This window comes from Haliotis cracherodii, unplaced genomic scaffold, assembly GCF_022045235.1.
Source record: "Haliotis cracherodii isolate W230 unplaced genomic scaffold, xgHalCrac1.p SCAF_11, whole genome shotgun sequence".
Lineage (NCBI taxonomy): Eukaryota > Metazoa > Mollusca > Gastropoda > Lepetellida > Haliotidae > Haliotis > Haliotis cracherodii.
In genome coordinates this window covers 28,338,682-28,364,322 of record NW_027266266.1, presented here as the reverse complement: position 1 = coordinate 28,364,322, position 25,641 = coordinate 28,338,682, and the positions used below count along the sequence as shown (strand labels likewise).

At 40.6% G+C, this 25,641-nt stretch overlaps 1 protein-coding gene across 1 annotated transcript in view; it reads right to left on the bottom strand.

The window, feature by feature from the left end:
* LOC139455670 (Na(+)/citrate cotransporter-like) overlaps positions 1-21,499 on the bottom strand; it is a 28,706-nt gene extending 7,207 nt beyond the window's left edge. Inside the window, exons 1-7 of the mRNA XM_071237226.1 lie at positions 21,401-21,499; positions 6,699-6,848; positions 6,397-6,512; positions 3,417-3,571; positions 3,052-3,139; positions 2,719-2,886; positions 1-120 (exon numbers count right to left, since the gene is read on the bottom strand). Of these exons, the coding sequence (XP_071093327.1) occupies positions 1-120; positions 2,719-2,886; positions 3,052-3,139; positions 3,417-3,571; positions 6,397-6,512; positions 6,699-6,848; positions 21,401-21,499 (896 nt within the window). The remainder of the gene's footprint in view (positions 121-2,718; positions 2,887-3,051; positions 3,140-3,416; positions 3,572-6,396; positions 6,513-6,698; positions 6,849-21,400) is intronic.
* Positions 21,500-25,641: the final 4,142 nt, after the last annotated feature.

Here is a 25,641-nt window from a genome sequence, read left to right as displayed (position 1 = left end):
CTGAATCCGAAGCAGGTGATCTGCAGGAGCACCCACACACACACAAGACAGATGGCTGACAGTGGCAAGGCGTACACCATGTAGGAGGTGAAGGTCAGCGTGCCCCGACCGCCGTCTATACTGCATAGAAACACAGAGGACAATAGTCAGTACACCATGTAGGAGGTGAAGGTCAGCGTGCCCCGACCGCCGTCTATACTGCATAGAAACACAGAGGACAATAGTCAGTACACCATGTAGGTGGTGAAGGTCAGCGTGCCCCGACCGCCGTCTACACAGCATAGCAACACAGAGGACAATAGTCAGTACACCATGTAGGTGGTGAAGGTCAGCGTGCCACCACCGCCGTCTACACAGCATAGCAACACAGAGGACAATAGTCAGTACACCATGTAGGTGGTGAAGGTCAGCGTGCCCCGACCGCCGTCTACACAGCATAGCAACACAGAGGACAATAGTCAGTACACCATGTAGGTGGTGAAGGTCAGCGTGCCACCACCGCCGTCTATACTGCATAGCAACACAGAGGACAATAGTCAGTACACCATGTAGGTGGTGAAGGTCAGCGTGCCCCGACCGCCGTCTACACAGCATAGAAACACAGAGGACAATAGTCAGTACACCATGTAGGAGGTGAAGGTCAGCGTGCCACGACCGCCGTCTACACAGCATAGAAACACAGAGGACAATAGTCAGTACACCATGTAGGTGGTGAAGGTCAGCGTGCCCCGACCGCCGTCTATACTGCATAGCAACACAGAGGACAATAGTCAGTACACCATGTAGGAGGTGAAGGTCAGCGTGCCCCGACCGCCGTCTATACTGCATAGCAACACAGAGGACAATAGTCAGTACACCATGTAGGTGGTGAAGGTCAGCGTGCCCCGACCGCCGTCTACACAGCATAGAAACACAGAGGACAATAGTCAGTACACCATGTAGGTGGTGAAGGTCAGCGTGCCACCACCGCCGTCTACACAGCATAGCAACACAGAGGACAATAATCAGTACACCATGTAGGTGGTGAAGGTCAGCGTGCCACGACCGCCGTCTACACAGCATAGAAACACAGAGGACAATAGTCAGTACACCATGTAGGAGGTGAAGGTCAGCGTGCCACGACCGCCGTCTACACAGCATAGAAACACAGAGGACAATAGTCAGTACACCATGTAGGAGGTGAAGGTCAGCGTGCCACGACCGCCGTCTATACTGCATAGCAACACAGAACAATACTCAGTACACCATGTAGGAGGTGAAGGTCAGCGTGCCACGACCGCCGTCTATACTGCATAGCAACACAGAGGACAATAGTCAGTACACTATGTAGGTGGTGAAGGTCAGCGTGCCACGACCGCCGTCTACACAGCATAGAAACACAGAGGACAATAGTCAGTACACCATGTAGGTGGTGAAGGTCAGCGTGCCCCGACCGCCGTCTATACTGCATAGCAACACAGAGGACAATAGTCAGTACACCATGTAGGAGGTGAAGGTCAGCGTGCCCCGACCGCCGTCTATACAGCATAGAAACACAGAGGACAATAGTCAGTACACCATGTAGGTGGTGAAGGTCAGCGTGCCCCGACCGCCGTCTATACTGCATAGCAACACAGAGGACAATAGTCAGTACACCATGTAGGAGGTGAAGGTCAGCGTGCCCCGACCGCCGTCTATACTGCATAGCAACACAGAGGACAATAGTCAGTACACCATGTAGGTGGTGAAGGTCAGCGTGCCACGACCGCCGTCTACACAGCATAGAAACACAGAGGACAATAGTCAGTACACCATGTAGGAGGTGAAGGTCAGCGTGCCACGACCGCCGTCTACACAGCATAGAAACACAGAGGACAATAGTCAGTACACCATGTAGGAGGTGAAGGTCAGCGTGCCACGACCGCCGTCTATACTGCATAGCAACACAGAACAATACTCAGTACACCATGTAGGAGGTGAAGGTCAGCGTGCCACGACCGCCGTCTATACTGCATAGCAACACAGAGGACAATAGTCAGTACACTATGTAGGTGGTGAAGGTCAGCGTGCCACGACCGCCGTCTACACTGCATAGAAACACAGAGGACAATAGTCAGTACACCATGTAGGAGGTGAAGGTCAGCGTGCCACGACCGCCGTCTATACTGCATAGCAACACAGAACAATACTCAGTACACCATGTAGGAGGTGAAGGTCAGCGTGCCACGACCGCCGCCTATACTGCATAGCAACACAGAGGACAATAGTCAGTACACCATGCAGGTGGTGAAGGTGAGCGTGCCACGACCTCTGTCTACACAGCATAGAACACAGAGGACAATAGTCAGTACACCATGCAGGAGGTGAAGGTCAGCGTGCCACGACCGCCGTCTACACAGCATAGAAACACAGAGGACAATAGTCAGTACACCATGTAGGAGGTGAAGGTCAGCGTGCCACGACCGCCGTCTACACAGCATAGAAACACAGAGGACAATAGTCAGTATACCATGCAGGAGGTGAAGATCAGCTTGAGACTTGAGACTTCATCAGAGGTAGACATCAATGGTTGCGGTACTCAAAAGGCATGATAAAGATGCCTTGATGCAAAGTTTTATATCCTGGCCAATGACCTCCGTTGTTAAATGAAAAAGGGATTTATTGCAACATGATCAATAACAGTGTATAAGATGAGTGATCCACAGAATGCCCACACAAGGAATTGTGTGTCGTACTCACCTGTCTATCTGTCCCTTCAGCACCAGCTGCGGGGCCGACCCGGTGAGTGTCCCTACTCCCCCACAGTTGGCTGAGTAACACACGCACAGACATAGGGCTTTCAGAAGGCCCAGAGACTCCGTGTCCAGGTGGTGGAAGTCCAGCTCATCCTCCGTCACAGCAGGATCTCTGGCAGCATGGAATGTATCAAGCATACGCAATATCACTGTTGTGGGGGGTTGTCGATGTATTGATTGAATATTGTATTTAGATTAACATAACAACAGACGTGGAATTGTTGAGTAGGGTGCCATTGTCTGAAACACTAGGAAATGTATCGGCTCCTCTCCTTACCGACTTGTGTCTTCCTCCACGTATGCCGAGTCTTCCGGCTGCTCTTTCACCATCAATTCAGAATGTTCAGTGCTGTCAACCATTATCGCTGAAAAAAAGAATTTTCTTAAAATTTTGTGAGTGAGTAAGTATGGTTTTACGCCGCTTTTTTAGCATTATTCCAGCAATATCACGGCGGGGGACACCAGAAATGGGCCCCACACATTGTACCCAAGTCGGGAATCGAACCCGGGTCTTCGACGTGACTGAAACGCTTTAACGCTTTAACCACCAGGCTACCACTCCTCCCCTCTTAAAATTGAAAACAAAATTACTTATGACATGTTTCGTACTAAGAAATCATACTAGTAGGTGGACTGAGTCACCTTCGCGAGACTGCTTCCCCGCTTCCCTCCTCCTCTTCAGGACAATAAGCCTTGCAAACAGAGCCCGGGCAACCGGTAACATCATGGCAGTGGACGCCGTGTTACTGATCCACATCGACAGTACACCGGTGGCCAGCATAAAACCTAACATCAGTCTGAAACAAGGCATGACTACGCCTGAATCACATAAGTAACAAGGGGTTGACGCATGTCACAATAACGACAAATACGCATCATTAACAGGTCTTAAACACGCATCATCAACAACTCTCAAACACGCATCCCAACAGGTCTCAAACACGCATTACCAACGTGTATCAAACACGCATCCCAACAGGTCTCAAACACGCATCCCAACAGGTCTCAAACACGCATTACCAACGTGTATCAAACACGCATCATCAACATGTATCAAACACGCATCATCAACAACTTTCAAACACGCATCCCAACAGATCTCAACTATCATTCGTTCTGTCTGAAAGTTTAGTCTGAAAGGATAAATGGAACAGTTATATTTTTCAGGATGTAAATACACATAGTCTTTCTTTTTTTTAAAACCAGAGGCAAAATTATTTTTACCAAGTAGTTTCCGTAACAGCAGTTTTCCAGTCAACAACTATTAGGACAATAAGCGTGCATTACAATAGTGTGAGTCTGAATGTCATGTGTCTCTACAAACCCAGTGCCTACCGTTGATGATGTACTCACAGAAACAGAACGTGCCTATGACAACAAGTGTTAGTGACATCAAGTTTGTATGACAAGTGTTAATGACAGCAAGTGTTAATGACAGCAAGCGTTAATGACAACAAGTGGTAATGACAGCAAGTGCGCATGACAACAAGTGTAAATGACAGCAAGCGTTAATGACAACAAGTGTTAATGACAGCAAGTGCGCATGACAACAAGTGTAAATGACAGCAAGTTTGCGTGACAATAAGTGTTCATGACAGTAAGTTTGCGTGACAACAAGTGTTAATGACAGTACGTCTGTAGGACAACAAGTGTTAATGACAGCAAGGTTGTAGGACAACAAGTGTTAATGACAGTATGTTTGCGTGACAACAAGTGTTAATGACAGTAAGTTTGTATGACAACAAGTGTTAATGACAGTATGTTTGTATGACAACAAGTGTTAATGACAGTATGTTTGTAGGACAACAAGTGTTAATGACAGTATGTTTGCATGACAACAAGTGTTAATGACAGCAAGTTTGTATGACAACAAGTGTTAATGACAGTATGTTTGTATGACAACAAGTGTTAATGACAGCAAGGTTGTATGACAACAAGTGTTAATGACAGTAAGTTTGTATGACAACAAGTGTTAATGACAGTATGTTTGCGGGACAACAAGTGTTAATGACAGTATGTTTGCATGACAACAAGTGTTAATGACAGTATGTTTGCGGGACAACAAGTGTTAATGACAGTACGTCTGTAGGACAACAAGTGTTAAGGACAGCAAGGTTGTATGACAACAAGTGTTAATGGGAGCAGGTCTGCATGGCAACAAGTGTTAATGACAATAAGTTTGCGTGACAACAAGTGTTAATGACAGCAAGTGTTAATGACAGTAAGTTTGGGGGACAACAAGTGTTAATGACAGTACGTCTGTAGGACAACAAGTGTTAATGACAGCAAGGTTGTATGACAACAAGTGTTAATGACAGCAAGGTTGTATGACAACAAGTGTTAATGACAGCAAGGTTGTATGACAACAAGTGTTAATGACAGTATGTTTGCATGACAACAAGTGTTAATGACAGCAAGGTTGTATGACAACAAGTGTTAATGACAGCAGATTTGCATGACAACAAGTGTTAATGACAGTATGTTTGTATGGAAATAAGTGTTAATGACAGTATGTTTGCATGACAACAAGTGTTAATGACAGCAAGGTTGTATGACAAGTGTTAATGACAGCATGTTTGCATGACAACAAGTGTTAATGACAGCATGTTTGTATGACAACAAGCGTTAATGACAGCAAGTTTGCATGACAAGTGTTAATGACAGTAAGTTTGTAGGACAACAAGTGTTAATGACAGTATGTTTGCGGGACAACAAGTGTTAATGACAGTATGTTTGCGGGACAACAAGTGTTAATGACAGTATGTTTGCATGACAACAAGTGTTACTGACAGTACGTCTGTAGGACAACAAGTGTTAATGACAGCAAGTTTGCATGACAAGTATCAATGACAGCATGTTTGCATGACAACAAGTGTTAATGACAGCAAGTTTGCATGACAAGTGTTAATGACAGCAAGTTTGCATGACAAATGTTAATGACAGCATGTTTGCATGACAACAAATGTTAATAACAGCAAGTTTGCATGACAAGTGTTAATGACAGCAAGTTTGCATGACAACAAGTGTTAATGACAGCAAGTTTGCATGACAAATGTTAATGACAGCATGTTTGCATGACAACAAGTGTTAATGACAGCAAGTTTGCATGACAAGTGTTCATGACAGCATGTTTGCATGACAACAAGTGTTAATGACAGCATGTTTGCATGACAAGTGCTAATGACAGTATGTTTGCATGACAACAAGTGTTAATGACAGCAAGTTTGCATGACAAGTGTTCATGACAGCATGTTTGCATGACAACAAGTGTTAATGACAGCATGTTTGCATGATAACAAGTGTTAATGACAGCAAGTTTGCATGACAAGCGTTAATGACAGTAAATTTGTATGACAAGTGTTAATGACAGCATGTTTGCATGACAACAAGTGTTAATGACAGCAAGTTTGCATGACAAGTGTTAATGACAGTACATTTGTATGACAAGTGTTAATGACAGCATGTTTGCATGACAACAAGTGTTAATGACAGCAAGTTTATATGACAAATGTTTATGACAGCATGTTTGCATGACAACAAGTGTTAATGACAGCATGTTTGCATGACAACACGTGTTAATGACAGCAAGTTTATATGACAGTCTCTACAAGTTATAACCTACCGTCGTGGTTGTACTCCAAGGAGCAATAACAATCTCAAGGCAAAGCGCTTGTGCAGGTTGCATTCTTCTATAGCCATGGCAACACACAAACCTCCCATTAGCAGAACGTTTATATCCTGTAAACATCATCTTGAATTAGGTGAATCTTTGTCTTACTCACTGCCACGAGGGTTCATATCATTTGACTTACCATGACATTACTTTTGCACATGTAGAAAAAGGTTTCAGAGATAACTTTGCCAGGATTACGACGTTCATAGAAAGACATTTTGATTTAATTCATATAAATACATCAAATATACCGTCATGTAAAACCGTGACACGTCTTTAGAGGGAACTATGCCCAACAGTGGAAACAGTAGAACCGGAAGAAGAGCCGTGACCGGCAGAGGAAGTGCCTCCGTCAACCAGAACACGCCCATCAGTACCAGAGAAAAGCCACACTTGGACACCTAGAAACCAAATGCATACCAAAGAAATATACTGGATAGTTTGTTGACTGTTAATGTTTAAGGTAGATATCCTTTCGGATATCGGAGGTAGATGACACTGATGTATAGAATTAAGCGAGGTATTATGCGTGCTGATGACCCTCTGAGACAGCACGGCCGAGATTCACTTTTACCAGAGGTTATTTTGTTTTTATATTCCTATGCGTAAGAACCTCGTTATGAAACCGAATGATGTAAATGTACAACTGCTTATACCTGTCTCTAATACTAGTGCATACAGGAGACACCATCGCAACTATACCGCCTTGGAAGCAATGCAGTGAATAAGAAGATGACACACACACACACACACACACACACACACACACACACACACACACACGCATGTACGCCCGCACACTTACACACACACACACACTTACACACACACACACACACACACACACACACACACACACACACACACACACACATATACATACTCACAAAATACAAAGACCGTCAGCGTAACAAAGTGTAACACACCTCGATGTGGAACTTGCACAATAATAATTGAAGACAGCAAATTTCAATTTTACGTAGATAAACTATTAACTGATAAAAACAACATGAACTGTGGCAGTAAAGATGATGTATATGTTTTATCATGTGCGGGATGTAGTGAGCATTATATGGGAGAAACTGTTGTGCAACTAAAAGACCGAATCACTACTGTAAATTCGAGATCCAAATGTACGTTTTGGATCATGTCACCCGTATCATACAAAACCATTGTTTCCGGGAATGATGTTAAAACTACCCGCCTTGCTGAACTTAAGAGTTTCCTACTGCATCAAAATTATCCCGCAAATTTAATTGAAGATAGCATACAGAAGGCGCTAAGTATCAAGCAACTAAAACTGAGAGAAAAGTCTGAAGAAAACAATATGAAGAATAATTTAACTCTAGTATCTACCTTCGATCCTAATCATGAAAAAAAGATATCATCCATGGTTCAACAATACCTGCCTATTTTGAATCAAAGTATTAAAATGGAGAAGATATTGAGCAAATACAAAATTATCAACAGCCAAAGTCAACCACAAAATCTTAGAAAGATTTTGACAAGTTCTTAATTTGATTCTGCTGTCATCACTCCACAGGTTTCTAAGTGCGGTGACAAATTGAAGGCTGTTAAGTCAAAATTACGAAGGACACTAAATTTACTGTTAAACAAAATATGACTTGTGATACTAGAAATGTTATTTACTTGATTGTAGTGGATGCAATGAAAAGTATATCGGAAAGACAGAAGTTAAATTAAAAAGAAGAATGAATCTTCACCGTTCACAAATAAAGCAGCCACACAACCTACATTATTTAAAAGAGAGCAATATTTCATATAAGAATGGAACGTCAGTTTGGATGGGTTATTATTGAAGTTTGAACGATTTTAAAGTGCTGGTTAAACTGCGTGAACCTCCGAGCTTCTTGGCCTAGAATGCACGGAGAAGGTCGGCCAACTCAGAAACCAGAATAGTAATTCCGTCTACGGATATTTTCTCGTCTCCGATAAAACAGGTAGGCAAGTTCTATGTGTTTGTTTATATTTAAGTTTCTCTCCTTACCTTTTTATGTTTTGTGCTTTCTCAAAATCTTAGATTGTTCTCCCGATACGATAGTGAATTGGGATTGATCATGAGAAGTCGCTTTGATCTGTGCCAGGGTACGACATTGTTTTCATTGGTGAAAACAAGGAATCTAAGTAGTATTCGTGGCGTCATAATGCCTATGATGTAACAGTGACAATAGAGGGAGAAGTAAAACGTAGTCCTAGGCGACAGCCAACGTAATGCTTTTGACGTCATAAGGCATATGACGTCATAGCTAGTGATAATACCGGTAGGCATGAATACATTATGATTATGAGTAACGTCCACCGAGGGTGATGGAGGTCATTGATTTTGTGTGTGTGAAATTTTTGGTGTTTAATGCATTTAATCAAGGGTTAAAAGCGGCATATGTTTTGTTTGTTTGTTGTTTAACGCCGCACTCAGCAATATTCTAGCTGTATGACAGCGGTCTCTAAATAATCGAGTCTGGACCAGACAATCCAGACAACTGATATCATGAGCATCGATCCACTCTATTGGGATCGATGACATGCATCAACCAAGTCAGCGAGCCTGACCACCCGATCCCGTTAGTCGCCTCTTACGACGAGCATAGTCACCTTTTACGGCAAGCATGGGTTGCTATTCTACCCCGGAATCTTCACAAAGCGGCCTATGAATTGGAAACTATTCTAAGATCATGGAAGTGACAATTGGTGTGTGGCGAGCAAGGATAGGTGGGTTCAAACAGCCGATGGGACTCAGGCAAGTTGATCGAGAGGAGATGCCATGCCTAGTTATGGTCCGAACTTCTCGTGCAGCACGACCGCCGGCGTAACACTGACCCACTTTTCGACTTTCGATAACTGTTATTGTTATCCGGGGACGTTGAACGTAACCCAGGGCCGCCGACATTAGATGAGATAATGGACGAGTTAAAAATTTTAAGATCTGATTTAAAAACCGAACTGCCGGACGTGAAATAAGAACTTAAAGGCGCTCGTAGTAGCATCGACTGTTTAATGGAGGAGATTCGCACGATCCAAGACGACATGTCGACGTTGTCGGACAAGGTTATAGACCTTGAGGTGCGTGCAGAAGAATCGGAGGCAACTGTTAATTCTTTGGAAGAAGGGTTACCAAATTAGAAATAAACAGTCGGCGTGATAACTTGATTTTTTACGGTATCAACGAGGAAACAGAAGAAAATTCGTTTTAGGCAAAGTATTTATTGCTCGATATTATTTACAATGTTATGCCAGAAGCCAAGTTAACGCTCAAACGTGGTGCCGGAAAGAATTGGCCAATCATTGCTAAGTAAACTCTACATCGACGAGTTCTCTGAGCCTCCAATGGGGTGTCTACGTAGTGGTATGGAGACTAGGAGCAAGTCTATGCGGGGTACAAGGATATCGCGGGGCGCGAGAGGGGCGCGAGAGGGGCACGAGGATTGCGGGGCGCTCCACGTAGATGGGGACACTGCCGGGCCTCAAGTGAGCGTGAATATATCACTCCTGTAAATGAACAATCAAAAACTCACATTAAGTATGGATTTTGGAATGTTGAAGGACTTGTGTCACTCTTAGATGATTCTGATTTGACGCAATATATGTTAAATTATACGATGTGATTGGTTTGATTGAAACATGGTTAAATGATTTTGATTTGACTCATTATTTTAAAAACTGTGTTGTGTTGTGTTGTGTTGTGTTGTGTTGTGTTGTGCCAGCATTGAGATTCACATACAAAGTTAATACGGCCAGATATGCCGGAGGAATTACTGTTTTAGTAAGAAATGAAATCAGTCGTTTTGTTTCACATTTACATTCTTGTCATTTGGGTATATTTCTGAAGTTTAGTCATGATTTATTTTGTCATTATCGCGACGTGTTGTATGGATGTACATATATACCACCACAATATTTCAGATATTATGACAATTAACTTGACAGAGATTGATGAAAGGATATCTGAGGATAACGTCATAACTATTTTGGGAAAATCTTTAATTGATCTCTGCGTACCCCTAAGTATATATATTCTCAATGGGAGACATGGTACTGAGGCTAAGACCAGTAGTCTTACATTAAATGGAAGTTGCGGGTGTAGTTTAGTTGATTATTGTTTGACGTCTATTGAAAATAATGATGATGTAAAAGAATGTAATGTTGAAAATAGGACCGAATCTTGTCATCTACCAATATCATTAGTTATGAAAACAATAGGATCATTGGATGAGAATTCGACCAGTTATATGGAACAAAATGTATGGCGTGATGATGAAGCAGAGGAGTTTGCTTTGAATATATCATCTAACGAATCTCTTAACCAAATAGAATATGCTAAATCTATCATACAACATAATGTTAACAAATCAATTGAATTTTTTACTCATGTAATTAGTAAAGCAAGTTGTTGTTTCCGAAAAACTGTTAAATGTCGAAACGAGATAAGCCGAAACGCGTGGTTTGATAACGAGTGCAGAAAGGAAAGAAAAGAAGAGAGACGTACGCTTAGAAAACTGCGTTTGCCAAAGAACAACTGATAACTTTAAAAACAATATCAGATCAAAACAGATCACACTTAGAAAACAGACTGTAAGATATCTTAATTTATTAAAAAAAGGTGGAAAAACCTTTTGGCGAAAAATTTGAAGCCATCGGTATCAACACACATCATGTAATATAAATAACGGATTGAATCGATCATTTTTCAACACTGCAAAGTGACCACACAGAGATTGATTGTGATATTAACATCTGTATGTCAAACTAATAGGAAACGGATTTTGATGATGATTATAACAGGGAAATAAGCAACGATGAACTTATGAAAATAGGACAGCCCCAGGTTTAGATTAAATTTTAGAGGAATTTGTGAAAGCAGGACAATGTTACTTTATTCCTTATCTCCTTGATTTATTTGATTATCTCTTTAAACATAGTCTTTTTCCGGGTCTGTGGAACATAGGTATAATTCTTCTTCTGCATAAGAGTGGTCGTGGAGCAGCAGAGGCCTTAAATGTGGCTTAGTTTTGTCTAATGTGGTTAGAAATGATGCTCTATCACTACTGTTAATGAAAAACCATGATGACATTCCCAAAAATGATGTCATTTTAAGACAATGCTACTTTCTTACCACTACTATCAAGCAGGTTACACGTTTACGTGTGTGTTCCGACACGCAACTATCGGGATGTATTTGTCTCCACAGACTATTTAACATTGCTAATTGATTTCCCCCATCAAGAGGGGGTACACATGAATACTTCCTGTGATTTCGGAACAACATTAAGCATTATTGTATATTGTATGGTGATTTTGAACAGAAAAACGCTAAAAATTGGATATTTTTGCAACTTTTGTACATATTTCTATTTTCAAAAATATGGGTGTCCTAATTCTGCTAGATTTGCAAACCTAATGAATCTGGATTATATAGAGCATATTATTATGACAATTTATTAGATTTTAGCCAAATTATACATCTTTTCCTATTATATCTGCAAAACAAAAAATGCAACTTGAAATAAGCAAAAGATCAATAAGGCTCTGTTACGACGTAAATTGTAATAAAAAGGTAAATTGTAATACTTGCAGCAAATTGGAATAATTTTGACCTAAATTGTAATAAAATTTGACGTAAATTGTAATACGCAAATTGTAATAAAAATTGACGTAAATTGTAATAATCTCAACTTGCAGTAAAATGTAATAACTTTTTACGTAAATTGTAATAACCTTATAAGTTTAGTGTCAAAGGCGTTAAATGAATAGAACCTATCCTTGTCAGGGTTGGTACTGGATTTATCGTACAATCGCCATTAAAGTATTGGTGTGGGGGAGGATTGAGGTCGATATCGTACATTGTTGTATAATTATATGTATATATAAACGCATTGGAATTTCATTTCTATGGTTGTCTAGAAGAGGATTAATTACTAGAATGAACTTAGTTTCTTATTTATTTGAGAAATACTCTGTGTGTTTTGTACTTAATTGTAATATATCCTAATGACGATTTTCATCATAATTGTTCATATTTAACCTAATGGAATCATATTTCAATTGGTAAAGTAGGTAGTAATATACACAATGGAATAATTATAACGTAACAAACTTACACAAATATATTGATGTGTAAATGTGGAAAGTCTGACTTTTACTGACTGAAGCACATTTATTTATTTTGCAACTGTATATTTGTACATATTTTATGCGGAGAGGGGTTTACTAAGTTGCAAGAACTTGTCCCCAATACAATTCTCATTTTGTTCTGTGAATAAAATATGTTTAAACTGAACTAAACTAGCAAATGGATGACATGTCATTCTGCAGTAGTCTGTGTGCAAGCTGATTTGTACATGTTCATATACATAATATCAATTTATTATGATTAAAGTTTCAATTTTTTTAACGTTGCTCGGAGGATGTAAAGCAAATAATGACAATGTCCTGGACGATGTACATGTAGGTATGTGAACCCACAAGGACTACCTTTATCAATTATTTTACGTGCAGCTTGCGTCATGTCTGTATTGTTAGAATGATACTCTAGCAGCTGTACGCATCAAAATTTATGACTGAAAGATCCATCCTCGGGTTAAAAATGATGGATTACATTAGGTACGTCTATTCGACAAATAGGTTAATTGATTTATCATCCAATAGTAGCTTAGCTAGGAGTCCATTGCAATAACATTGAGTTACGAGTTACCGAAGAGAGCTCTGTGCAACCGGACCCTGAAATTATGTCGATTTGCATTGGAGGTTTACTTAATTTGATAAGGAGCACATGACCGTTTCCTTGAAACAAACGAGACAATTCAATCGTATTTATACATTATATTTTGACGAAGAATTCAAATACAACAAATGAGTGACAGATCTCCTGTGCAATGTCAAAGGAAAAAAACAGTCGTCAGCAAATGCAGCATAGATTTCCCATGCATGGGAAAGGAGAATACTTAATACATGACATTATATACAATGTTTTTATTAATATCAAAAGAGGGGCGTGGATGTTCTTTACCTACATTGCATATACTTTTAGATATTGTGTATTCTCGATCTCTGTGAACTTCTCACAGATAAAGAAATAATAATAAATAAATGCAAACCATGTTAACTTATGCAATATTTGTAGCAATGTATGATTAACATATGGATCATTAATATAGCATAAATATTTCCTTTCATAGGGAGAAGTATATTTAATGAATTAAATGAATAAATCGAACTGTCCGGATTCCTTTCATATGTCATGAAGAACTAACAACAACTTACTGACAACCTTTGCTGGGATAATAACTCCTTGCCCCAACAACAAAAACAGAATCAATCATGATCACGGCACGAAATCATAATTCAAAGCATACACAAATAATATCCTGTATCTTCAGTCATGTCTTGTTGAGTTTCAAAGAGCATCAGTATGTATAATAACTTTGTTGCAATCAATTATTGCTTGTTTTGATCAAAATAGAAAGGATGAGAAATCTATAATGAAAAGGGTTTTGTCACTAACGTAAATATTCTCTTTGACCTTATAAGAAGAGTATTCTAAGATCTTTAAACTCGGCAATCGTTGGTGGATTGCGCCAAGCAACCTTGATACCAAATTTGGTAACTCACATATAATGCGATACATAATTGTCGAAACAGATAATTACGTTTTTCTTAAGTTATCACTAATTTGTGACATATATACGGACAAAAATTACCTCAGAAGATAATCTTCTCTGGGGGTTGAAGAGGATTAAAATAATTCCAGCTAACATCAAGCAATGTAATAAAATATTGAAATTATAGCATACCTTCTTAACATTCTAATGAAAAGAATAGTGACTAACTAAGTATACACACACACATACATACAAACACATACATACATATGTTTGTGTTTGTGTGTGTATGTTTTTGTGTGTGTGAGTGTGTGTGTGTTAGATAAACGTATCTTCTACGTAGATAAAAGTATGTCCAACGAAGACATAAGTATATTCTTCGTAGATATTACATTTTTCATTTTTTATCACTAATTTAAGACGGACAATAATCCCCTGAAAGCATAACCTCCTCTGGGGGTTTAAGAGGATTAAAGTAATTCCAACAAACAACAGGTATTGTAATGAAATTACAACATACTTAAAAGAAGGTTAAAATTCTGATGAAAAAACGAGTAACTATCTAAGAAACCAAATCATACTGTTGCTGCGATACTTGGGCCTCATCAGCATAGACACACAAACACAAACATACACACACACACGCGTACGTACGCACGCACGCACGCACGCACGCACGCACGCACGCACGCACACACACGCACGCACGCACGCACTTACACACACATACATTCACACACACAGATACAGACACAACACATGTTGTATGTATGTATGTATGTATGTATGTGTGTGTGTGTGTGTGTGTGTGTGTGTGTGTGCGTGTAGGTATTTATGTATGTAATGACAGTAAATGTGAGCTCTATGTCATTGGTATCATTACTTTTCAATGTCCCTTTACACATGAATAGTTGTATAAGGATAACTGTTCACAAATATAATAACTGTGTGTGTCAAACATGCATGTTTTCTCACTGCCTGACAAAAGTATCTGGAGCTATATTCGTACCGAAAAATTATACATACAATTTTTCGGTACGAATATAGCTCGATATATATATATATGTTTAACTGTACTCCGAACAGTTGGATTACATACATATATATATATATATATATATATATATATATATATATATATATATATATATATATATATATATATACACTAAGGTACAAAACTGTTTAGGGAAGTTTGGTACAGCATTTATAGTACACTCGTCATTAAATATGACTTAGTGTGGGGTGTGAGAACTTTTTGAAACTTGATATATCGAACATTGTTGTATATATACTCTTCAAAAACAGAAACTTGACATAGAGTAAAACCACTTTTTGCCAAATATCTAAAATAATTACATTAAATGAGAACCAAATAAGTCAAACAGAAAGATGATGTGTCTATAATTCGCGAAAACACATGCAAAGCACATATACGTAGCATTTGGGGATCAATTTTACAGCTTCATCCAAACGAAACCGCCTGTAAAAACGTGCAGCACAGTATCCTGCATTTAGGCATGCAGGCCCCCCTGCTGAATGGGTATAAAAATCCACATCAACGGCTGTTCACACAGTCCTTATAACGGCAGTAGAGGCGGTGACAGAATGCCAAGGCTGAATGCAGCTCAACGGAACAACGCCATTTGGAGATTACAAGCTGGAGCAACTCAGCAAGAAGTGGCCAGGCACTTTGGCGTATCCAGACAGACAATCTCCGCACTGTGGACCCGATACAACAACACCAACAGAGTTGACGACAGACCAAGGTCAGGAAGACCAAGGGTGACAACCCAAGCCCAAGATCGATACATCCGGCTGCGACACCTCCGAGACCGCACTACCACAGCCACGTTTACAACCACACAGATCCCTGGTGTACGCAGAATATCAGATCAAACGGTACGCAACAGACTGAGGGAGGCTGGACTTTTTGCATGAAGACCTGTTCGACGTCATGTATTGACCCCACGTCATCTGGCGGACCGTCTGCTTTGGTGCCAACAGAGGGTTAGATGGGCACGTGCAAGGTGGAGAAATGTACTGTTTACTGACGAGTCCCGTTTCCTACTCACACGTGCTGATGGGCGCGCACGTGTCTACAGACGTCGGGGTGAACGTTACGCCCCCAACTGTGTGCAGCAGGTTGTCCCATTTGGCGGCGGGAGTGTCATGGTATGGGCCGGAATTCATCACGGTGGTAGGACGCCTCTCGTGCATGTGGCAGGTGCATTGACAGGTGTGCGTTCCAGAGACTTGATCCTACAGCCTTACGTTCTTCCTCACGTCAACGTTCATGGCGGACAGTTCCAGCAGGACAACGCTCGACCTCATATTGCACGTGTTTGTCAGACATCTTACAGCACAACAACATCCAGACATTACCTTGACCAGCCCGGTCACCAGATTTGTCCTCGATTGAGCATCTGTGGGACGAGTTGGATCGACGCGTTCGCAGAAGGAATCCACCGCCCCAAATTCTTCCGGCGCCTCTTGATGCACTTCAGCATGAATGGCAGCACATCCTACAGCGTGTTATTGACAACTTGATTGCATCTATGGATCGTCGGTGTCAAGCGGTGATTGATGCACGTGGTGGGCACAACCGATACTGACATTTTCTGTACCCCTGTGACATTAACTGTATCGTGTACGTGTGTCTGTCTAGGTGACACGATTAATGTTTTGAACATTGTGTACATTGATCTTCAAACAGTGTTTCAATTATGGTTTCTGTGTCCTATTTTGAAACAATCGCATTATATTACATTTTGAAAGTCAGTGTCAAGTTTCTTTTTTTGAAGAGTATATATAAACTCACTTGAGTGTTTTTTCTTTAGGTTAAGTACGTGGTTATCAACACAATGTATTTATATATAAAAATATATGTTTGGGATGCTTTCCTTGCATTTAAAGTGTGTTAGCAGTAGTTGAAAAGAGCGATTCAGCATGAAACCAAATTTGAAATGGGGTTAAACAGTTGTTATATAGTGTCTGAAATACCCTCTGAAGACATATATTGCAGTCTCAAATTTAGAAGTTTTAACTCAATTTCAGAAAAAAAAGTGATAAGGGTAGGCAAATAGAACCAGGTAAAAAAAATCGGAGCAAAATATAATTTGACTTTTTGGTAAGTCACCAGTCATTTCATTGGAATTTTAAGAGAGTATGTAATTACAGTGCTTGATGTTAGCCCAATTTACTTTAATCCTCTTAATCTTTCAGAGGAGGTTATGTTTTCAGGGGATTATTGTACGCATATAATTCGTATCAAGGTTTCTTGGCGCAATCCACCAACGATTGTCGAGTTTAATGATCTTCAAGTACGTTTTAAGGTCAAAGAGAAAATTTACTTTAGTGACAAACATATTTTCATTATAAATTTTCAATTCCTTTCTATTTGGATACAAGCAGATATATTCCAGCAATTGATTGCAAGAAATTTATAATAATTCGTATACTCTTTGAAACTGTACAAGAGTTATCCGAAGATACCGGATGTTATTTGTGTATGCATTTGAATTCTTCGTCACAATAAAATGAATTGTATGAATATGATTAAATTCCCTCGTTTGTTTCAAGAAAAGGATCATGTACTCCTTATCAACTCGTATAGCGTTTCCACTGCAAATCGACGCACTGGTTGACCAGTCTGTGTTTGTACCCTTTGTCATCACTCGTTCAGTCGTGTCGAACTAGTGAACGTACTGTTGAAGCAAGTCATGCAAAAAACATCTTGAATAGCCTTATTAGAGTATTGAACAATATGTCACAATTAAGTTATTTGTCGAATATACGGTTGTGTAACCCATCATTTTGAACCCGAGGATGGATCTTTCAGTCATTTAAATTTATCGATGTTGACACCACCCTTTAATGACGATTGTACGATAAAGCCTATACCAACCATCCCTAACTTAACAGTTTTGTACGTTTGTCATCATACACACTATTTCTCGAATTGTACATGTGAAACGCAAGCTCAACTGACAAGGATCATTTCTAGTCAATTGGCGTCTTGGACACTACGGAAGTAAGGGTATTACAATTTTCGTAAGAATTTATTACATTTTACCGCAAGTAGAGATTATTACAATTTACGTCAATTTTTATTACAATTTGCGTATTACAATTTACGTCAAACATTATTACAATTATTACAATTTACGTCGTAACAGGCTCAAATTTTCTTTAGCGAAGAAGCCACAAAAAACTTTTCCTTCTTGGGGTCTGTTCCAAGTTTGAATGCAGGAAGAGAGCTCACCTGTAGTTTTAACTATAGCATTCAACACTGTCCCAATAACCACCAACTGATCTATTCACTGTGTACACAACACCTAGGAGAACAAAGGAAGCCATCAATTCCCTAGGTCAGCACTACATACCAGTGTACTTTCATATGGGACTGCTCACCAAGGCCTATGAAATAGCTTGGTCCAAACCAGATGACATAAGAGGTGTCATACCATGTGAAGGCGGGATGCACCTATTGATGTCAGTCTTTTCAGCAATTGGTTACCTGTATCGGGATGCTGGCTTCAAACAGCTTATACACGAAGGCAGCGTAGAACACATATTATTGAGAAAAGATTTCCATCGAGCACTTGTTATCAAGAACCGATGGCTGACGTCATCACACAGATCACAGCCATCATCACAACCAGACTATCTACACTCATTCAGCTCTTCGAGACCACGACAGGTCCACATCACCCACTTTCAAACCCTGGGGTGACTTCTTGGTGAAAGTGATGCTTCGGGATGCTGGCTTCAAACAGCTTATACACGAAGGCAGCGTAGAACACATATTATTGAGAAAAGATTTCCATCGAGCACTTGTTATCAAGAACCGATGGCTGATGTCATCACACAGATCACAGCCATCATCACAACCAGACTATCTACACTCATTCAGCTCTTCGAGACCACGACAGGTCCACATCACCCACTTTCAAACCCTGGGGTGACTTCTTGGTGAAAGTGATGCTTCCATTGAAGGTCTTTTGGAGCACAACTAGGAATGGACTTTGGCATGAGAACCAGGATATAAAAGCCAAGTTCTTGCCCCTCTTGTTTGCAACCAGCCGTATGAACTACTCCTGCTACTTGCCTGGCTCACTGCTGATGATGAACAGGCTACCACCAGAGATGATGCCAGGATTTGAAATGGGGACTTTGTTGCAAAGCTGTCTCGTGGAAAGTTTAATGCTGTCACAATGACAAAACAAAGCCAGATAACTATAGGGGCATCACTTTAATGATTGTATTAAGCAAACTCTATACATCAATCATTAATAATAGATTAACAATTTCGGCAAATAGTTTTAAGAAAATATCGGAGGAACAAGCTGGCTTTCGCGAAGGTTACTTGACTTCTGATAATATTGGCGGAGGTTTAATATTTGAAGGCTCTAATCGACAAGCATTTGTCTAAACGTAAAGGTAGATTCTACGTAGGTTTGGTAGATTTTAAAGAAAGCGTTTGATTCCGTAGATTTTCGGGTATATTTAAATCTCATATAGGTTTAAAACAAGGGTGTGTTTTAAGCCCTTTATTATTTTCCCTGTATATAAACGAACTCGTTCATACTTTAGACAATGAACACATTAGAGGTGTACACCTTTTTCCTGAATGTAAAGAATTGTTGATACTTCTATTTGCAAATGATATTGTATCGTTTTCAGATACGATTCAGGTTTACAAACCAACTAAAAACTCTCAATAAGTATTGTAACGAATGGAAATGGACAGTTAATTTAGACACAAAAAAAATAGTGTTATTTAGAATAATGGAATTTTGAAATTTGAACACGAACGATTGACTTTTAATAACCAAAATGACGAAACAGTAAAACACTATGAATATTTGGGTGTTATGTTTTACTCAAATATTAATATGATAAAAACAGTGAAATACACATGCCAAAAAGGTAAACAAGCACTTTATGAAATTTTAAGATAATTATATGAACTTGGGTGCTTGTCTTATGATATATTCTTTAAAATATTTGATGTAAAGAATAAGCCTATTTTATTATACGGTGCAAATATTTGGGGCACCAATACATTTGATCCACTTGATAAAATTCAGAATTATGCATGTAAATGATTTCTTGGTTTACCGTCACAAACCCCAAATGCTATGGCTGTTGGAGAATGTGGTAGATATCCCTTATATGTTGATTCATTTGTGCAATGTAAAAAATGTTGGCTTAGTTAATACACATGTCAGATGATAGAATACCAAAACAGTCGTATAATATGTTATCACACTTAGATGAATGTGATAGGAGAAATTGGGTAACAAATGTTAGAGAATCTTTATGTTTGATAGGTCTTGGAGAAGTCTGATTCTCTCAAGGTGTTGGTAATATTGATTATTTGATAAGTATGATTAAACTTAGATTAAAAGATATTTCTTTCCAAGAGTGGCAAGCAACATTTAGCTAGAGAAAGTACAAGATTCGATAGTTACAGTACATACAAATTTTCATTAAATGCTGAACCGTATGTGTATTGCATAAATTATTTAATACATAGAAGATACTTAGCTCTTTTAAGAACATGAGGTGCAAAAATCTACATAAATGTTGGAAGATGGAAAAATGTTTAAAAATGTAAAAGAATCTGTCAGAATTGTAATTCAAATGAGTTAGAGGATGAATTCCACATAAAAATGAAATGCCCATGTTTTAATGATTTGAGATATTTAAGCAAATGCAGATCCAAACGTTTTGTTAATTTAATGAATGATTATGATTCAGCTATAGTGGAAAACTTGTTAAAATTTTGTAAAGCTTCACTTGTAAGGAGATTAAGAGAGATTTCAGAAATATATCTGTTAAGTTGCTCAAAGTAGGACCATTCGGGCCTCCAACAATAGGTCTAAATGATAAGTCTTTAATGACAAACACTTATGAATGGAAAAAGAACAGATGTTCATTGGGCTTTTAAAACCTAAACTTAATTCAAAAGTATAATTTTCAAAACTTCCCCATGTAGCTGCTCATTGTGTATTTGTGCACTCACACCGTAATGTATTCATGCCTCCCTCTATTATCACTAGCTATGACGTCATATGCTTCATGACGTCAAAAGCAAAAAGTTGGCTGTCGCCTAGGACTACGTTTTACTTCTCCCTCTGTTGTCACTGTTACATCATAGGCATTATGACGCCACGAATACTTCTGTTATGTGTCGCCTTGGACTACAATGTAAGTTAAAGTTTTCATTACACCTGTAGAGCAGTTGAACGGCGAAAGATCTTGTGTGGATAAAGGAGTTTTATCTGGACTCTGTTTATATATATACACACACATACACACAATGAACTTACCGAAGACGTCCCAGGGAGGATGAGTGGAGATAGAACTAGTGGGGTTGCGACAACAACCAGAGTTCTCCAGCAGGCCTTCAGATGGGTGACAATAGCCATGGCAGTGTATCGGGCGACTGATTCCCCAGGCTGGAGCACTTGGTCTGGACGCTTATACTACTAACCAGGTGTCCTGGAGATCACTTCCTACAACACATTTATACGCGTGAACTGAGAGACTGACGTGAGTTGACTGGATGACAATCAGAAGCTGCTGCCGTCCCCCGGGTCAGGTCACACACCCGCTTCTGGTCATGCGTGAGGGTTCAGCGTTTGGGGAATTACACTTGTATGGAACACACGTACTACGTAAGTTGGCCATGCAAATACTGTTCCAGTTATGTCTATGACTGCATATATGGACACACGCACGATATGGGACGTCACGTGGAGTCATGACATGCGGAATGATATTTCAGTTGAAGCCTCAATGGTAATTTGGATGAGGATGGCAAGTACAGTTCGACGATTAATTAATTAAGCACCTCTCAATTTCAAGTGACACAGAATGATAAGTTTTGAAAATGAGTCGGCTGTATCGATATATTAGATAGTATGACCCATTTCCCACCCCATACCATTGCCAATACAAATGTCAACCTTATTGATGTTGCACATACTGCACGTGAAGCACTATAACCATGAAATACCTAAAAACACATAATGGTCATGAACCTTGCAGGTACACATTTCTAAACACAGCTGCATGCTCATTACAAAACATTATCATGGCACGTCGTAGACTGTCTAAAGCGTTAAGATAGCAAATTACTGCAATGTCTTGTAGGGAAATTAGTCGTCACCATACTGTAATTTCAAGAACAACAAATGAACTTAAAGACAGACCATGCCCAGGTCAGCCTCGCAAGACACCCAGGAGAGAAGCTATAGTATACTGAACCGCAAAAAAAACGTCACCCAAAGTAACATTGCATGAAAAGTTATCACTTAAATATCTGGGTAAAATTTAACATAACCTTGTCCGGAAAAATGAAATTTGATGATAAAAAAACAAAGCAGATAACAATAAAACCGATCGCCAAAATGCATCACGGCAACGGCCATGGTAACCCGATGCACGTGAGTTCCGTGCAAATTGAAATGCACATGCGTTCCTCCATTTCTTGCCCTGTAAAAATCCACCCAGATCGGATAACATTCATTTGTTATTGAATTGCTACCACATGCCAAGATTGACAAGAAATCAGCGACACCAAGCCCTTGGAAGGTTGCAAACTGGACAAACCGCCCGGCAAGTAGCCAATGCATTCCAAGTCAACGTAAGGACCATATACAGGCTCCAGCAACGGTACCAGACCACCAACACTACAGATGACCGACCACGTAGTGGAAGACCAAGGGTCACCACCCGACGTCAGGATCGTCAGATTGTGCGACAGCATGTTTAAGATCGCTTTGTTACTGCTGTGGAAACTGCTTGACAGACCATGGGGATACACCAGCGACGCATTAGTGGGGACACCTCCACTGTCACAGGCCACACCGAGGACCCATTCTGACACCACGTCATCGCCGCGACCGTCTTCAGTGGGCAACACAGCACCAGCATTGACGCCACCAGCAGTGGAGAAGAGTCCTCTTCTCAGAGGAGGGCCGTTACTGTATCTCGGAAGCAGGTGGCAGAGGGAGAGAGAGAGAGTCTGGCGACGCCGTGGGGGAACGTTATTCGGATGCTTGTGTTGTTGAGAGAGACTCGTGGGGTGGTTCGAGCATAATCGTGTAGGGTGGAATTGCTCTTGCACAGTGGGTCGGCCCTGTGGTCTTCCAGAACATCGGTCCCGGGAGAGGCAATGGTGTCACAGCAGCTCGGTACATTGATCAAGTCTTGAGACCATACGCCATACCTCATTTGGCACGTCGCCGCAACCACGAGTTTCAGCATGTTAACGCCCGTGCCCTCACTGCGAGAGCAACAGGAGACTTCCTCCAGCAGAATGGTACCAGAACCATGCACTGGCCTGTCCTCAGTCCCGATTTAAATCACATTGAGCATCTGTTGGACGAGATTCAAAGACGGCTGAATGACGTCCGGCCAAGGCCGACAACTGCAGCTGAACTGCGTCAGGCGTTTCTCAGAGTGTGGGGTTCAAGTGCTTATGGCCTTCATCAACCGCCTCATCCATTCCATATGTCGACGTTGCACGGCAGTAATCAATGCACATGGCGGACACACGAGATACTGACTTGTGATGCCATGTTCTCAGAGGTTAGTGTTGTGTTTCACTTTGAGAACATTTGACACTTTAATTTCAACCTTGATGATCAGTTTTGCCAAGTTTCATCTTTTCATTATGTCTCAAAGTATGTTTACAGTGTTTGGACAAATAAGGTTTCTCATATATCTATCCATGATGACGTTTCTTTTGCGGTTCAGTATATTATAAAGGCTCGTTAGACGACGTCCATTTGACAAGAGTAGAGTTATAAAGGCACAGTGGCTACCAGGCAGAGCGATATCAACTATAACCATCGGAACTCGTTTGATATCAGCTCGATACAAGGCCAGAAGACCAATCAAACTGTTGACTCAGGCCCATAAACCGGCTCCTTTGTTTGGTCTAATCAAGGTCTGAACTGGCTTATTGCATCATGGCGGAGAGTCCATTTTTCTGATGAAAGTCGATTTCTGTTGCACATGGAAGACGGCCGTTCACGTGTGTGGAGGCAGGCAAATACAGCCATAGCTGCCAACAACATTCTGGAGACCCATCCATTTGGTGGAGATCGGTAATGGTATGGGGATGTGTTTCATTCAATTGTAAACTTGACTTAATCACTGTGCAGGGTAATCTGAAAGGACCTCGACGGACAGTATGCCATCCACGAGACCGCATTCATGAAAATATGGGTGGTTCTTAATCAATTTCCAGTTGCATATATGGACATGTGTCATGCAGTCCTTGAATAGTCAGTCAGAATTTCTCTTTGTTACAGTAACCTTCTACAAACCACTTGTACAAAAGGATATAATCAGTCTCTATAGTAAATAAATACATTTGTCATAAACGTTAAAAATCGAGTTGTGAGCTGTATGAAAGTTGTACTACAGGATACCGGATTCTAATATGTTGGGAAAGCCGTTGGTGCCTAATGAAACTCACGAAACTTATAACGGTCTGACAAACCATTCCTCATAAAAGGGATGGTCTGGAATAAGAACCCACAATCAGTGCTTCCCGGCACAGCCAAGGGGCGCCATTTGGCACAGCAAGTTGCAGGACTTTTGAATGCACTTGCTTTCACAAAATAATCCTCCGTTTCTAACCTTCAGACACATGTACTGTGTCTGATTAACAATCTATAAACCATAACACTCCCCGATGCAGAAGCACCAACAGACTACTCCCCGACTATCTGCCATGTGCAGAAGCAAGCACTGACTACTCCCCGACTATCTGCCATGTGCAGAAGCAAGCACTGACTACTCCCTATCTGCCATTTGCAGAAGCAAGCACTAACTACTCCCTGACTATCTGCCATGTGCAGAAGCAGACACTAACTACTCCCTGACTATCTGCCATGTGCAGAAGTAAGCACTGACTACTCCCTGACTATCTGCCATGTGCAGAAGCATGCACTGACTACTCCCTGACTATCTGCCATGTGCAGAAGCACCAACTGACTACTCCCTGACTATCTGCCATGTGCAGAAGCAAGCACTAACTACTCCCTGACTATCTGCCATGTGCAGAAGCATGCACTGACTACTCCCAGACTATTTGCCATGTGCAGAAGCACCAACAGACTACTCCCCGACTATCTGCCATGTGCAGAAGCAAGCACTGACTACTCCGCGACTATCTGCCATGTGCAGAAGCAAGCACTGACTACTCCCTGACTATCTGCCACCTGAAGAAGCAAGCACTGACTACTCCCTGACTATCTGCCATGTGCAGAAGCATGCACTGACAACTCCCTGACTGTCTCACACGTGCAGAAGCATGCACTGACTACTCCCTGACTATCTGCCATGTGCAGAAGTAAGCACTGACTACTCCCTGACTATCTGCCATGTGCAGAAGCATGCACTGACTACTCCCTGACTATCTGCCATCTGAAGAAGCATGTACTGACTACTCCCTGACTATCTGCCATCTGAAGAAGCATGCACTGACTACTCCCTAACTATCTCCCATGTGCAGAAGTAACCACAGACAATGATGCATACATTCAATGAACAT